We start from the raw sequence: 15,325 nt of genomic DNA on the forward strand, positions 1-15,325 counted from the left end.
GTTACTGTCGTAAATGTCCAATTATTTAGGCTTTATTTATTAAGTTATATTGATATACATGTACATTTGTATATCGATCACGCTTGGTGGCCCGGATAACAGAGCACGAGGCGTCTCACTGTGGGAGAAACCGGAGTACCCCGGGGGAGATCCACGTGGTCAGGTTGGTGACCCTTTGATACCTTTTCACGCCCGATCGGGGAATCGAACCCCGGCGTTAAAACTGTGTCACCCAACCACATCAAGGTTTATTGGTATAATATATTTTATATACACTTCGTTTGGACATATTTCAGTGGGAGAGGAGAAATTTCATTAATTTTTCCGAGTCTCTGTTTCTCTAGTTCATGTTTAAGTTTCGACCTGATTCTGGTCTTCTCGTAGGTGAATAACAGTTTCCCCTATAGTTACGATACACCCATCCCTGTAAACAATACCATGTGAATATGTAAACAAATACAAACTGATATTTTATTAATACGAGAAAGTAGACAATGCCGAAAGCCTATATCTGATGGTGAATCACCGGCTACAGTGACTGATTGTTATGTGTCTAACATAGAGTATCAATGCCTCGGAGATACAATTAGCAGTATGTGATGTTCTGTAACATATTTACATATAATCCCGTATCCAAACATTTCAAATTGCATTAGGTTTTCATTACGTAATTTTCCAATCGTATTTCCGGCACGTTGAATTCCAGTTTTTTTTCTTCATTTATTATATATCTTTCTAATATCCAATCTTTCAATAAACATTTGCATTTCATTATTTCTGTATCGAAATTGATCGGGTCGTTCCTAGATATGGTAACTTGTTCGGGTCATTCCGGAATATGAGGAATTGTTCGGGTCATTCCGGAATATGGGAAATTGTTCGGGTCATTCCGTAACGTGGGAAATTGTTCGGGTAATTCCGTAACATTTTCCATTAATTATAGACCAATTATATAGTGACATCCTATTCAAACTATCATAAGTGGTATCGTTACAGAAAAAAAATGAAATACGTTGTGGTTCCGCAGAAATAACAGATTAATTTCATTCTAGCAGCTAATATTTTGTTATCATATTGCATTACATTTTATGAAATGGTGCGGTCATTGTCAGGGAGGCGTGCTGAAATTCATGATTTATAAGTTTTATTTTATTTATTTACTTTTATTCAACATTCCATTCACCTGAACGTTAATAATGCGATAAATCAGTTTTGATGACGTCATAATTGAAAATTAATCATTGAGCTGTTTGCTGTGATGTAAATCGTCATTATAAATGAAAGAACTTTGCGCCCCGACACAATTTTGTACTAAATTCGCCTCCAAATCAGTATCACTCAAAACCACTATAGACGACATGGGAAAGCATTTCAATACAACTCAATTAAGTTCTTTACTTCCGAAATGAGATATTGATGACAAACCATAGATGACTTTATGGCAGGTACAAAATAGATGTCATTTATAGTTCTTTAAAACTGACCGCTTTTTAACATTTTAAAATGGGTCTGCAAATTTTGTCCATATAGGGGAGACAACTGCGATGCGTCCAAATTCAAATTGTTTACAAGCAATGCATTTCTTATTTATCATAATTATAAACGGATCTTTAACAAAATAATAACGATATTCTTCAGACTTTTTACGCGTCTTAATTTATATTTCATAATGTAAAACTTATAACATCTTTGTACTTATGTATATTATAAATTGTGTATCTAATATACACATTACACATAAAACCTGTCTTTGAAATGATAAAGTTATAGAGATATCTTATGTAATCTATACAATACCTATATATCTACGTGGCTCCGTGAATGAATGTTGAATCAAATACACCATATTCTAAAAGCCCAGTCTTTCAACAGAGACAGCGTCACCTCCATTAATTCGTGTTAATAGTACTAGTTTGACAAATAGTTTTAACCCCTGACACGAAACATACAAGATAAACACCTTTCTCGGGGTTTTAATTAAGTCATTATGATATATTTATCGGTGGCTTTCAGCCTGTGTGATTCTGGCCAAACGACAAACAGAACATGACTGCCAAACAATTTAAAGTTCGTCCGTATTGTATATCCGTATTGTATATCCGGATTGTGATAACGTTGTCAGTCTCTATAGATTTTAAATATTTACGGTTGGTTAACGGTCCTCGCTGTATACCGGACTTATTACCCCACGTTCATCACAACAATGACTCAGTCGCCCTAACAGACATTTTATAGATTTTAAACTGGGAATTTTATCATATATTACTTAATTTCACCAATTTTTTATCCGATTTTACCCAATTTTTTTTCTCTCCGTTTTTAAGAACGTTTTATCCAATTTTATACGAGTTCATTATGTCTTAATTGATTTCTATATCACTACCATAATCTGTCGTCAAAACATACCTATATATATAACAGGTGTTACGGTAGACAATAATATATATCATAATACAATATTTTATTTGAGTGTTATGCTCAGCCATATTTGACTTTAATTATGAGACACTAAAATTCATAACTGTCAAAAAAAACCTATTCAAACAGAGAAAAATTAAGATTTAGATAATCATTTTGTTATTTATAAAATAAATATCACATATTTCTCATTTTAATTTACCCGATGATCGCTTCATTGTAAATTGATAGATCTTATATGAAACGTATAAGAGTATCCATCTTATTTAACAATGGGGTTTTAATCTTATGACGTCACATTAATTGCAGCGTCACAACATTCACAAAGAAATGCATTTTTAGTTAGCCTTTAAGACTGTCTATTTCTATAGTTTCACCAACTATAGTACTAATCTGACATGTATTACTGCATGGTGACGTCATAACAATCTTATGACGCATATGCAGAACTCATAACATTGTTGTATGCTTAAAACAAATGACGTCACAAGCGTGTCTCGGTAGGGAAAAGCAGAACGTCAAAATTCGCCTGTTACATACTTATGAAGGGTGTAAATTTGTGAGTACAGACTTATTTTCTCGTGAAAGATTAGAATTGTGTGATAAATCTGTCCATTTAACATATATCTAATACATCTACCTCGTTAAAGTTTTAAACACGCCACCGTTATCGTAAATCCTGTAACTAAGTTATTGAACTCTTTATCAATTCCAAATTGTATAAACACCCTTATAAAATCCTGTAAGATATTTACATATTCACTTTAATAGATGTCCAAATTATTGTGAGCATTAATAGAACGACCTGTCTATATTCAATCTGTATATGGAACTATATTAAATATACACTGTGCATTGTAAAAATACGACCGATTCGGATTTTTACCCCTGCCTATAGCCTCCTTATGCCTCACAATTATCTTCCTTTCAATATGAACAACGCATCAACACGTTATTTATGCCGGCCTGCCATGAATAAATTTTCACTATAAAAAGAATCTTTTGAACTGAATATGACTATACAATTTTTTCTTTCAGTTCATTTCCACGTATTTGCTCAAGCCGACACTTTGCTGACTCGCTATAGATAAAATATTAGATCTACGCACAACACAATATGTCTGTTTATCATCATACATATTTAATAGAAATTTTAAAATGTCTCGTATCAGTGAAAGTCTGTCGGCCTCCCGGACCGAGTTACGGTTATAACTTTGTTTAATCTGAAGACACAGTGACGGAACTTCCCATACAAGTACCGCATGCCTTTATAAACATTCTTATATCCTTCGATTTTTAACGTTTAACAGTGAGCGCCATCATCAATATTGTTAAAACGTCTGTAAATAGATCTGTAAGCGGAAACGTTGAACAATAAATGCTACTTTTCATAAATCTGAGATCAAGCATGCTACTTTTCATAAATCTGAGATCAAAGCATTCAAGCCATCAACATGTCTTCGACAAAACGTTCAACGTTAACGTCAGGGTATTGTGTGTGGGAAACGTTGAAATGCGTACGTTACTGCAAATAATTCTGTGTGGGAAACTTTGAATACTGAACGTTATTACCAGCCGTCGGTGAGGGGAAATGTTTAAAAACGAACGTTACTGTCAGGAAGTTAACGGAAGGATAAATATGAACGTTTCTATTAATAGATCTATGAGGGGAAACGATGAAAAGTGAACGTTACTCTCAGTAGATCTATGAGGGGAAACGATGAAAATTGAACGTTACTCTCGGAAGGTCTATGAGGGAAACGATGAAAATTGAACGTTACACTCGGAAGGAAGGTCTATGAGGGAAACGATGAAAATTGAACGTTACTCTCGGTAGATCTATGAGGGAAACGATGAAAAGTGAACGTTACTTTCGGTAGATTTATAAGGGAAATGGTGAAAAATTGAACGTTAAGCTCAGGAGATCTACGAGGGCGAACGATGAAAAGTGAACGCTACTCTTGGTAAATCTATGAGGGGAAACGATGAAAATTGAACGTTACTCTCGGTAGATTTATGAGGGAAACGATGAAAATTGAACGTTACTCTCGGAAGGTCTATGAGGGAAACGATGAAAATTGAACGTTACTCTCGGAAGGTCTATGAGGGAAACGATGAAAATTGAACGTTACTCTCGGAAGGTCTATGAGGGAAACGATGAAAAGTGAACGTTACTCTTACGATAGACAGTGAATAATGTCCTTAATTGTCCTTAATAGACTGTTGAGTGTCGGACGTGTTACTTCACATGCTGACATCATTTTAATATCGGCCCCATCCTGCGACTTCAGAACAGCCACGAATTGTATATTATAATATAATGAGGACTGCTATTTATAAATCATTACAGTCCACTGAATGCATACAGAACTGATGGTAATAAATTCTCGACGCGGAAAGTAATTTCATTTTTGGAATATTTAGAATGTAATTTGTACATTGACGCGTAATTCACCGTTAAGTAAAATTAATTAAGTCAGTTATTTTGCTCTACTTAAAGAGATAAACACTATCACTTCAATTGACTCTTACTCGTGTCACGTGATCGCGACAAGATGAAATAGTAATCGATAAATAAACACCGCCATATCAGCCTTCGTGGTGACATTCTTGTCCTCCAGTTTAATTGTTCATTTTGTTCGCCCTAGAGTTTTTGATAAAAATATCGCGTGATATTGATTTACAGGAATAATCGATACAGGTAATGATCAATTCGGGCATTTCCGGCATTTCCGGAAAAAATATCCTGCTTGCCGGAAACACCCGAAATCTTATTGCATTGCTAATACCGAAAGTACAAAATGTAAGATAAAAGAAAAAAGAAAACGCCTAAAACCGGAAGTGTGTATTATATGCACATGCAACACACCCAAACTCTGACTTCCGTGCCAACTTGTCAACATTATAATGGTGTTATTGAACATCTCTACATTGATGAGGCAAACGAGATGATGAATAAAATACCGTCATATTGGAATTCATGCCCAAAACGGCAGATTCTTGAAAATTTATGAAATAAAACTATGACAGGCGTATAACTGTGACAGACCGGGGTTTGTTTACTTGTTCTGTCTGTCATGATGTAAATTATTGCGGATCTATTGTTAATAAAACATTTCTACTTAACGGGACACTTTATTACGACAATACTGCATTTCTAGGTTAATTTCACGTACAGTAAGAGAGACTTGAGGGTCGACAAATCACCTGAAAGTGTAACAAAGTTCGTTCTCAGTGAAACAGGGACAAGAAAACTGGAGATAATGACATGTCCGAGTCTCGTTTACAGACGGAATCAGTTTAAATTGTGACTGACAGCCATACAATCGACATCATTGAATTACATTAATTTAAACAACATTGAAGTCTGTCACTTGTTTGTTTTCATTCCGGTAGTATAATGTCCATGTAGAGGAAACTAATTCATTTCAAATTGCACAAATATTTACTTGGTGTGTACTGACATCGATTGCGGGTCGCACATGCGCATAGCTGTCAGATTCGGAACATCTTTAAAAGGAGAGTCATTAATCGGCCATGGTCTTCCGAATGTGGACCACTTTTGTTGTCCGTCATCTCGACATATCTTGTTCATCTAATTTGATTGATAAAAGTCCTTTCAGATGTCATCGTATCAATTATAGCGCATAAGTATTGTAATATGGATATCTTGTCCAGTGTGATCTTTCGGACCGCTTTCCGTGGTATAGGTTACACAGCAAAGTACATATTGTAAGTCAGTGGACGGATTTATAACACATGCCAAACAACGTCAATACGATTCTCTTGACATTAAATTTAAATGTCAACTGATGAACGCAAACATTACCGATATTTGATATGATTTCATAATGTAAAAATCGATAAAATTAATTATCATCTAGTTTTCTCAAATCGGCCGATTGTATAATGTATGATTTCAAATGAATTCGTCTAATCTGTATTCAGTTTACTTGTTTAACAAACCTAATGGAATTGTAATCGACTCAGAGCTGTGCGGTACTCCGGGGAATAGTGTTGATGTTACAACGGCCACGTGTGAAACGTACCCATAATCTGTTCTTTTATACCGTCGTACAGGCCCAGAAATACATGAAAGGATCGAAAAAGAAAAAAAAATGTACATAACTCTATTCATGATACAGGTAAACGTACTGTATGAACAGCTTAAACGATATAAATTTTACTCTAAAACTCATTAATATTACAAAGCACCTGCTGTGTATTAGCTGTCAGGTCATCGTGACGTCAGTAAGTATGACGTCATATGTCGCACGTTCGAAACACAGGAACGAGGCGCGTTCGAACTAATGCGTGGAACCTGGTCAAGTTGACGAGGCGTCGAGTTGAACGCTGTGATTGTGAAATGAACAGCTATCGAGGATATATTTCGGCGTGTTCGTATAGACAGCATTCTCATACAGATGGCAAGAATATAAAGGGGAATTATCTATAAATTGAGTGACGCCTCGATAAGGCGATTTCAATCTGAATACTGACTACCTGAACATGCGATTTATGATCTTATAACTGCAATTATTAGCATGACAAGGGCAGCGATCTCATAATGGCTTGTTGATATTTACAGTGTATATTAACGCTGTTGTTACTGGTGAGAGTGAAAGTTTTACTTCTCCCTCATTAAAGGGACTATCTCGCCAATATAGGTTTACCTGTACATACAGGTACGCTATCTTACCTATATTTTACCTGTGGTGATGATTATCTGAAGTTGTGTGTCATCTTTTTAGCGGTGTAGACGCCTTCTCAGTGATTGGGAAAATGTATGGAACATTCTTATATGTGATAGTCACGTCATTCTTAGCCGTCTGGGAGATCAGAAGGGTTACATAGGATACTTTAAAGTGATGATTCTGTGTAGGGAGACTTAATAATCAACCATGGCCGACTACGAACGGATACCCGGATTTGTAAGTATTTAAATGTAATACAAGGTTTTTTTATAATGAAAAAAAAGAAAAGAAATAATATTATTTGTATAATTTTATGATTATTCTAAAAATCATTGCATTAGATTAGTTTTTTTGTTTTGTTTTTTTAGTTTTTTTTTTACGGGATAGCTTACAATTCGGACATATATGTATGTTGTATTTGATTTGATACACATGTAACAATTGGTGAAAAATATATGTATCTTTGACAGGAATAGATATCACATCTAACTTAACATCTTCATTCAAATTATCCCGACCTGGAATGAAAATTTTGCCTGAATCAACATCCTACATTTTGTAACATGAGATTCAAAATTGGTACCTTAACTTAATACAAAGATGTTTATCTGTAAAATAATTATTCTACATATTTTATAATGTGGATTTCGGGGATCTGGTCCCGCTCTCGATCCTCCTATAGGGGTGATAGGGGATACCAGAAACCGATAATTCCAAGATCGGCAAATCTGTAACGACCAATTTACTGTTGTTCAGTTCATTATATTATCATCTAACCCTGTATCGAATTCGGAAAGAGTTTGAACGCGCTACATACTACAAAATAATGATAAATGTCTGTTATAATGTCTGAAAATATGTCGTTTTAAAATTTATAGAGAATTCCAGCGATAGAAAATATTCTAATGATTTTCGAAAATAGTCAACGTTTGTATTTCGGACCGTGGGTTCTTGTGACATCCCACAAAGAAGACAGCACGAGAACTTCACACAAATTCGCAACCATACGGCACATGTATATAATAAAGCTACCTTTCTAGTATTATCAAATCAAAGTTGATCACTACAGAATAAAAATATAGGCGGCTATACCGCTCATCAAAGTTAGTTTTATCAACATAATGTTTATAATTCGCTTAATGAAATACATTATAAATGTATGTCCGTTGTGGGAATATCGTACAATCGGCGTTATATCAGCTAAATATAGTTTTATCATGTATTGTCGATAATAATGGTTTTTGTGTGGTGGCTGTCAATGAAAAGGTATTGACGAAAAAGTAATACACCGATCTGAGTCACTTGAGAGATTTATTGAAAGCCACTCACTGGGTTATTAAACCGGACTGTCAAGCGTCATAATGACAAATACAACAATAGACCATGATATGAATACTTATATTAATTTAACATTTATTGAAATAACAATGTTTATCCTGTTTTTTAAATGTATTTATGTATACATGCATATTATATACGATACTACCTCGGAGGATATCAAATTATTTATCCTAGGTATCGTTTACGGGTATGACTTACGTTGATAATTTTGACGAGCGAAATTAAGGATTAAGTTGAATACATATATATATTTATCTTTTGGAAATATAACACACACAAAAGCGGAATGTATTCTAAATAAACTGTGAACGTAAAGTGGTTTATGATGAGAGTACACATCGGCTTTTCTTAGAAATTATTCCGCCGCTGTATTAGCCAATCACAAACGACGTTACAAACAGCGACGTCATTTTTCACGCTATGGGCTGATAACATACATTTCTAGGCCAATGTTACAAGTGACATTAAATTGTCATAATGTAAATAACCTTATTTTATTAAAGATAATCAATAGAATGTGTAAATACCGGAATGTTTGGAATTTCTACATCTGTAGTGTTAACAAATAATCCCATACATACATTTCAGACTAACGGAGATCTATGTATCTCCCATTAGAATATTTATGAATAATATATGAAATGTGAATTGCATTTATGACGTCGAACTAACCCCGGTTTACTACTTATTTTAAGAATCGACAATTCCACGAGCTTTACAAATGATTGACTTCATACGATGAAATTGTAAATTGTGTGGGTTTTTGTTTTTGTATTTTCAGGTAGGACATTAAACAGGATTATGGCTGTGACACTCGGTCACAATGATAGACAGTTTAATAGACAAAATAAAGTTTGAATATTTTTTGACCATGTTTGGAGTAGACTTCTCATCAAACAGTTAAGTTCTTTAAGATATTAGAATTATTTCAGTTCGCGAGAGCTGCACCTTAAGAACAGCATGCAACCCATCCATCCCTGATCGTGTCGTCCTAAAATGTCCATCATTCTATGCAAACTATCTGGAAATTCAAATCAATCCAGCAACATCATGCTGTCGCTGCCACAAAGTTTCCATAAATATTAAAATAAAGGAAGAACTCTTCCCGTTATTGTTGTCACGGATTTGGGACTTGAGATGTGGATTATCAGTAATTGGACCAAGATCCGGATTACAAAGACACGAACTCCGGTCCGAACTTTAAGTTTCCGTGCTTAAATCCGGTAAACCTTCGCTTGTAGAAACACAATCAAATGAGGATTATCGGGGCTCGACCCGATCGAGTACCTCTGGGGAATAACTGTTACTGATAAACACACTATGTACAATTATTTTCTGATGAATGTCATGTAATATTGAACCCAGAGTTGGATTTGTCTGCTAGACGCACAGTCGGTCCTCAGCTGTGATTATCGCCGATCGAAAGTGTCAGAAAATCTTATTTCGTATTCATTAAAAATCAATTGTCAACAATCAATTTCGTCCTGTGGTATTGCCCATAGTTAATGTACAATGGTAGGAATAAAAAAGGAGGCAATTTATTTGTCTCTACCAATAAACACTGGGTTTCTAACGATCAGCACGGTACTTTGTGTAGAGATTATATAACTTATTGGGTTTTAATCGTAATATAGTCGTTTGGATCGAGGCTATAAGATCCTAGGGGCAGCTTTATTGAGATGTTGTTTTGTTTTACAGGTTTCCGGAGGCTTTGATATGTACCAGAGCGGCCGATTTTATAGCGAGAAACAGAAATATAAACAGTTGTTAGCGTCGCACGAACGCAGAAAAGAAAGGTATAAAAGGCGGGACAGACACGGCAAAGATCAGAAGAACAGGCGACCGGAAGAGGACATCGTCAGAACCGGAAGTGAGGAGGAATATGAAAAGCCGGTTCGACAACGCAGGAACACGCGAAAAAGGAGCATGCGCAAACGTGATGACGAATTAATGGCGTCAATTGAACGCCGGGAGTGGATCTTACGGCAACAAATGGATAGAAATAAACATTATTTGTCTCCCAAAGATACAAAAATACCCGGTGATTATTCTTATCGGTCACCACGTGATAACCCGTCATACTCTCTAACAAAAATGGCTGACTCCGAACCTCCGGTTTACCATGCCGCGGAACCCGTATATCCAGTGGATTCGGTGCAACGTCCGATATTTGCTAGACACCCCGAACTTCCGGTAATCCCTAGTAAACCGAGGTATTATACTCATGTTCCACTCCCTGAACACGTAGAACGTGTAGGACAGACGGACGGATTTGATGCCGGACGAGAGGACGCCCGTAACAAACGAGCATCAGTTTTAAACAGAGTTGAGAAACTTCTAAACGATATGAATCGGCAAATGAACGAAGGTGATATTATTTTAAAATCGAAATCAAAACGAGGTCATAAGACGGAGTATGTAAAAAGGAAAGATGATACGGATTCCGGAGATGATAATTACGTATTTGTGAAAACAACTGTTACGCCGACCCCAGCATCATACGCGGAATCCCAGTCTGATGTCGATGTTACTCTCCCAAGTCTTCCTGCCAGTTCCCTAGGGACCCATGGAGCGTCCCGTCTGTCCTTTCCGTCTGGCGTGAAGGTAAGCTTAAGTCATGCTATAATGATAATTGTTCTATATAGATGTATTCTAACTTAGAATCTTAAAGGCCTTATATTATTTTATTCTATTTTTTTTTTTTTTTTTTTTTAAACCCTGAGTCCTTCATTTAATCACAGATTGAAAACCCGTGCATAAATATCAATATAAATCACGATTGTTTACAATTTCAAACAAATATCCAGGATACCTTACTCGTATGGTCGCACGTTTTGATGTTTGTTTAAAACAGCACTACAACATACTGAAGCCGATACAGGGTAGATAGTTAGTTAAACATCTGTATCACTAAAATGCTTCGAACTACATCTTAATTTACTGATATCGTTCAGAAGGTTACCTTGGTATTTTGTGCGAGTGAAATAAAAATCACTTTTTCTTTATTGTGTCGAGCCAGAATTCAAACTTTTGCTATTTCTGAATTGGAAACACTTTCTTACTAAATTTTCCGGGGGAAATTGACCACAGTGACATCGACTATTATTGTCTCATTGTCAAAATGTTAATTTACAATTGGAGTGATATGTTTTCAGTTCCATGCCGATCACGTAATCCCTTTTTCTTTGTCACGTGTAAAGTTCATTTCTGATAAACATAATTTCTTTGTCACGTGTAAAGTTCATTTCTGATGAACATCCTTTCTCTGTCACGTGTAAAGTTCATTTCTGATAAACATCCTTTCTTTGTAATGAGGCGCCGCGGTGGCCGAGTGGTTAAGGTGTACCGACACTTTATCACTAGCCCTCCACCTCTGGGTTGCGAGTTCGAAACCTACGTGGGGCAGTTGCCAGGTACTGACCATAGGCCGGTGGTTTTTCTCCGGGTACTCCGGCTTTCCTCCACCTCCAAAACCTGGCACGCCCTTAAATGACCCTGGCTGTTAATAGGACGTGAAACAAAAACAAACCAAACCAAATCTTTATAATGTATAAAGTTCATTTCTGATAAACATCCTTTCTTTGCCACGTGTAAAGTTTATTTCTGATAAACATCCTTTCTTTGTCACGTGTAAAGTTCAGTTCTGATAAACACCCTTTCTTTGTCACGTGTAAAGTTCATTTCTGATAAACATCCTTTCTTTATCATGAGTAAGTTTATTTCTGATAAAACTGTTTCATTATCAAGAGTAAAGTTCATTCCCGATAAAATACTTTCATTACCATAAATTAATTTCATTTCTGATAAACAGCCTTTCTTTAATTCGCGTAAAGTTTAGTTCTGAAAAATATTCTTTTATAATCATGAGTAAATTTATTTCCGTTGAACACCATTTAATGTTTGTGCAAGTGGAGTCCAGCTCTTCAGCAGAAGGTTAAGATAAATTCCCTGCAAATCGGAATAAAACAGATTTTAAAATGCCATAAAATTAGTTTCTTTTAACAGCCTGCTATTAATATATATATTGCTAGTTATATTTCATTACTTCAGCGAACGATACTCTGTTGCTTATTATCTCCCTTTAATCACGCAAGCTCTTAATCTTGAAGCTTTAGCATAGTAAGTTCCAAGCCCACAGGGATTTGATACGAATTTCCAACCCACGGTCCATAAATACATATATGGAAGTTGGCATTTACATATGTATGGACCATGGGCTGGAAAATAGTGGCAAATCCCTGTGTCCAACCCTACATTAATCCGACTAGGTATGATTTTTTTTTATTTCCTGTCAGAAGAAGTTCAGGTGTGATCTGTTTTCCTTTATTATATAGCCACATATACTGTATGATCGTTGTAACATCCTTATCGCTGATTCCTGGGATTATTGTTTAACATTAGATAATATCGCCCCTGTGGTCTCCATGTCATTGCTAAGGTGGGGTTACTTTGCGGTTAACGCCTTCTGAACTGCTATTAGTTTGCCAACCTTCCTTTGAGCCCTACACATTCTGTGACACTTTGGGACACTCTGCTAGGTATGGAAATACATAATACAGAATAGGGTGGCCTGGTGGCACATTTTGTAACACATTTGCCTTTCACCTGGTCGGCCGGGGTTCGATTCCCCGATCGGACGTGAACAGGTATCTGTCCGACCACGTAGGGTTTCCCAGGGTTCCACGGTTTTACCCTACAGTAAGACCTCTTCTGCACTTCCATCCGGGCCAACAAGAGTGATTGAAATAAGTTGATTTCACTTGTTTCGCAATTGTTGTAAAATGATTAAAGTGTACAACTTACAGAAACACTATTTTGCGTGTGATTGGACATCCGAGAGACGGTGACTGATATTAGTCATTGGTGTTTGACATTTCAATTTGTCACTGATATTTCTCAGGAAAACTCACGATTGATGACATGTCGTCTGCCTTTGTTTGCTCAGTGCATAAATGTCAAAGGTCAAGGTCAATGAGTTCTCATTTAATTCTCGTGTTTTGCAGCAGATTTTGCAAAATCAAGTGAACACAATGATACAACCTCAAGGATAATGCACCAACTCTCTGTTTGGGTAGTTTAAAGATCAGCGTTTTGTAGGTGAACTTCTGAATTTGTTGATATTGATAAACATGAAACAAAACTTAAGGACATATTTAGGGTGACAACAGGGCATTAAATGTCGCAGTACGCTTCCGTATCCCACCGTATAAGTCACTCGAGACTTTCTGTACCATCTACGGTTTTGTTGCGCGTTTGGAACGTGAACTCATCCATCTTATTCAATGAGCTGTTTCATACGGATCTGACCAATTAAAAGCGAACCAATGGTACCAGATGTTTAGTCACCGTGGCTCTCTAACATACCGTGGTTGTCCATCTGACAACAGGAGATATGGCATGAACACGCCATAGATGTACTAACATATTACAAAGAATATGTCTGTACCCCATACAATGCACCATGTATGCGTTCATACCAAAGTAAACGCACTGATCAAGGGGATCGCCTGTCAGCACCACGGTAAAAAATAACGACTGTTTAATCTGCAAGTGCATTGTATGTACATTGTATCAGCCTAGCGATTGGCCAGTTTTATTTTTCGAAACCAAATAATTTACTAACAACAAGCCTTCAATTTTGTCATGATATATTCCTTGTATTTGGTCTTTATCACACAGCCAAATATACCATGCCTGGTGATGGTCCTTATCACACATCAACATATAACATACCTGTTGAAGGTCCTTATCAAACATCAACATATACCATGACTGTTGATGGTCCTTATCACACATAAATATTTACCATGCCTGTTGATGGTCCTTATCACACATCAACATATAACATGCCTGTTGATGGTCCTTATGACACATCAACATATAACATGCCTGTTGATGGTCCTTATCACATAGATGGTCCTTATCATACATCAACATATAGCATGCTTGTTGATTGTCCTTATCACACATCAACATATAGCATGCTTGTTGATGGTCCTTATGACACATCAACATATAACATGCCTGTTGATGGTCCTTATCACATAGATGGTCCTTATCATACATCAACATATAGCATGCTTGTTGATTGTCCTTATCACACATCAACATATAGCATGCCTGTTGATGGTCCTTATCACATAGATGGTCCTTATCATACATCAACATATAGCATGCTTGTTGATTGTCCTTATCACACATCAACATATAGCATGCTTGTTGATGGTCATTATGTCACATCAACATATAACATGCCTGTTCATGGTCCTTATCACACATCACCTATAAGATGACTGTTGATGGTCCTTATCACACATCAACATATAGCATGACTGTTGATGGTCCTTACCTGTGTCAGTAAAACACACTCTGCATTCCTTGTAGCATGTGTAAGTAATCGCGTGCCTATTTGCACGAGATACAAAGAATCCATCTTATTCAATGAGCTGTTTTTAATTGAGCTGTTTCATACGGATCTGACCAATTAAAAGCGAACCAATGGTACCAGGTGTTTAGTCACCGTGGCTCTCTAACATACCGTGGTTGTCCATCTGACAACAGGAGATATGGCATGAACACGCCATAGATGTACTAACATATTACAAAGAATATGTCTGTACCCCATACAATGCACCATGTATGCGTTCATACCAAAGTAAACGCACTGATCAAGGGGATCGCCTGTCAGCACCACGGTAAAAAATAACGACTGTTTAATCTGCAAGTGCATTGTATGTACATTGTATCAGCCTAGCGATTGGCCAGTTTTATTTTTCGAAACCAAATAATTTACTAACAACAAGCCTTCAATTTTGTCATGATATATTCCTTGTATTTGGTCTTTATCACACAGCAAAATATACCATGCCTGG

General features: G+C 36.4%; 1 protein-coding gene across 1 annotated transcript; it reads left to right on the forward strand.

Annotated features, from left to right (window-relative positions):
* The first annotated feature begins 7,194 nt into the window (after positions 1-7,194).
* Positions 7,195-13,428, forward strand: LOC117344723. The gene is made up of 3 exons (XM_033907553.1): positions 7,195-7,349; positions 10,152-11,057; positions 13,354-13,428. The coding sequence occupies exons 1-3, from the start codon at positions 7,320-7,322 to the stop codon at positions 13,426-13,428; spliced, it is 1,011 nt and encodes a 336-aa protein (XP_033763444.1). The 5' UTR covers positions 7,195-7,319.
* Positions 13,429-15,325: the final 1,897 nt, after the last annotated feature.

Source organism: Pecten maximus, chromosome 16 (assembly GCF_902652985.1).
Source record: "Pecten maximus chromosome 16, xPecMax1.1, whole genome shotgun sequence".
Taxonomy (NCBI): domain Eukaryota; kingdom Metazoa; phylum Mollusca; class Bivalvia; order Pectinida; family Pectinidae; genus Pecten; species Pecten maximus.

Bases quoted from the DNA above. Each gene is read 5' to 3' on its own strand.
- LOC117344723 (XM_033907553.1), top strand. From the start codon at position 7,320: ATGGCCGACTACGAACGGATACCCGGATTT. The intron at 7,350-10,151 runs GTAAGTATTTAA...TTTGTTTTACAG, and splicing joins ACGAACGGATACCCGGATTT to GTTTCCGGAGGCTTTGATAT. The intron at 11,058-13,353 runs GTAAGCTTAAGT...GATATTTCTCAG, and splicing joins CCTTTCCGTCTGGCGTGAAG to GAAAACTCACGATTGATGAC.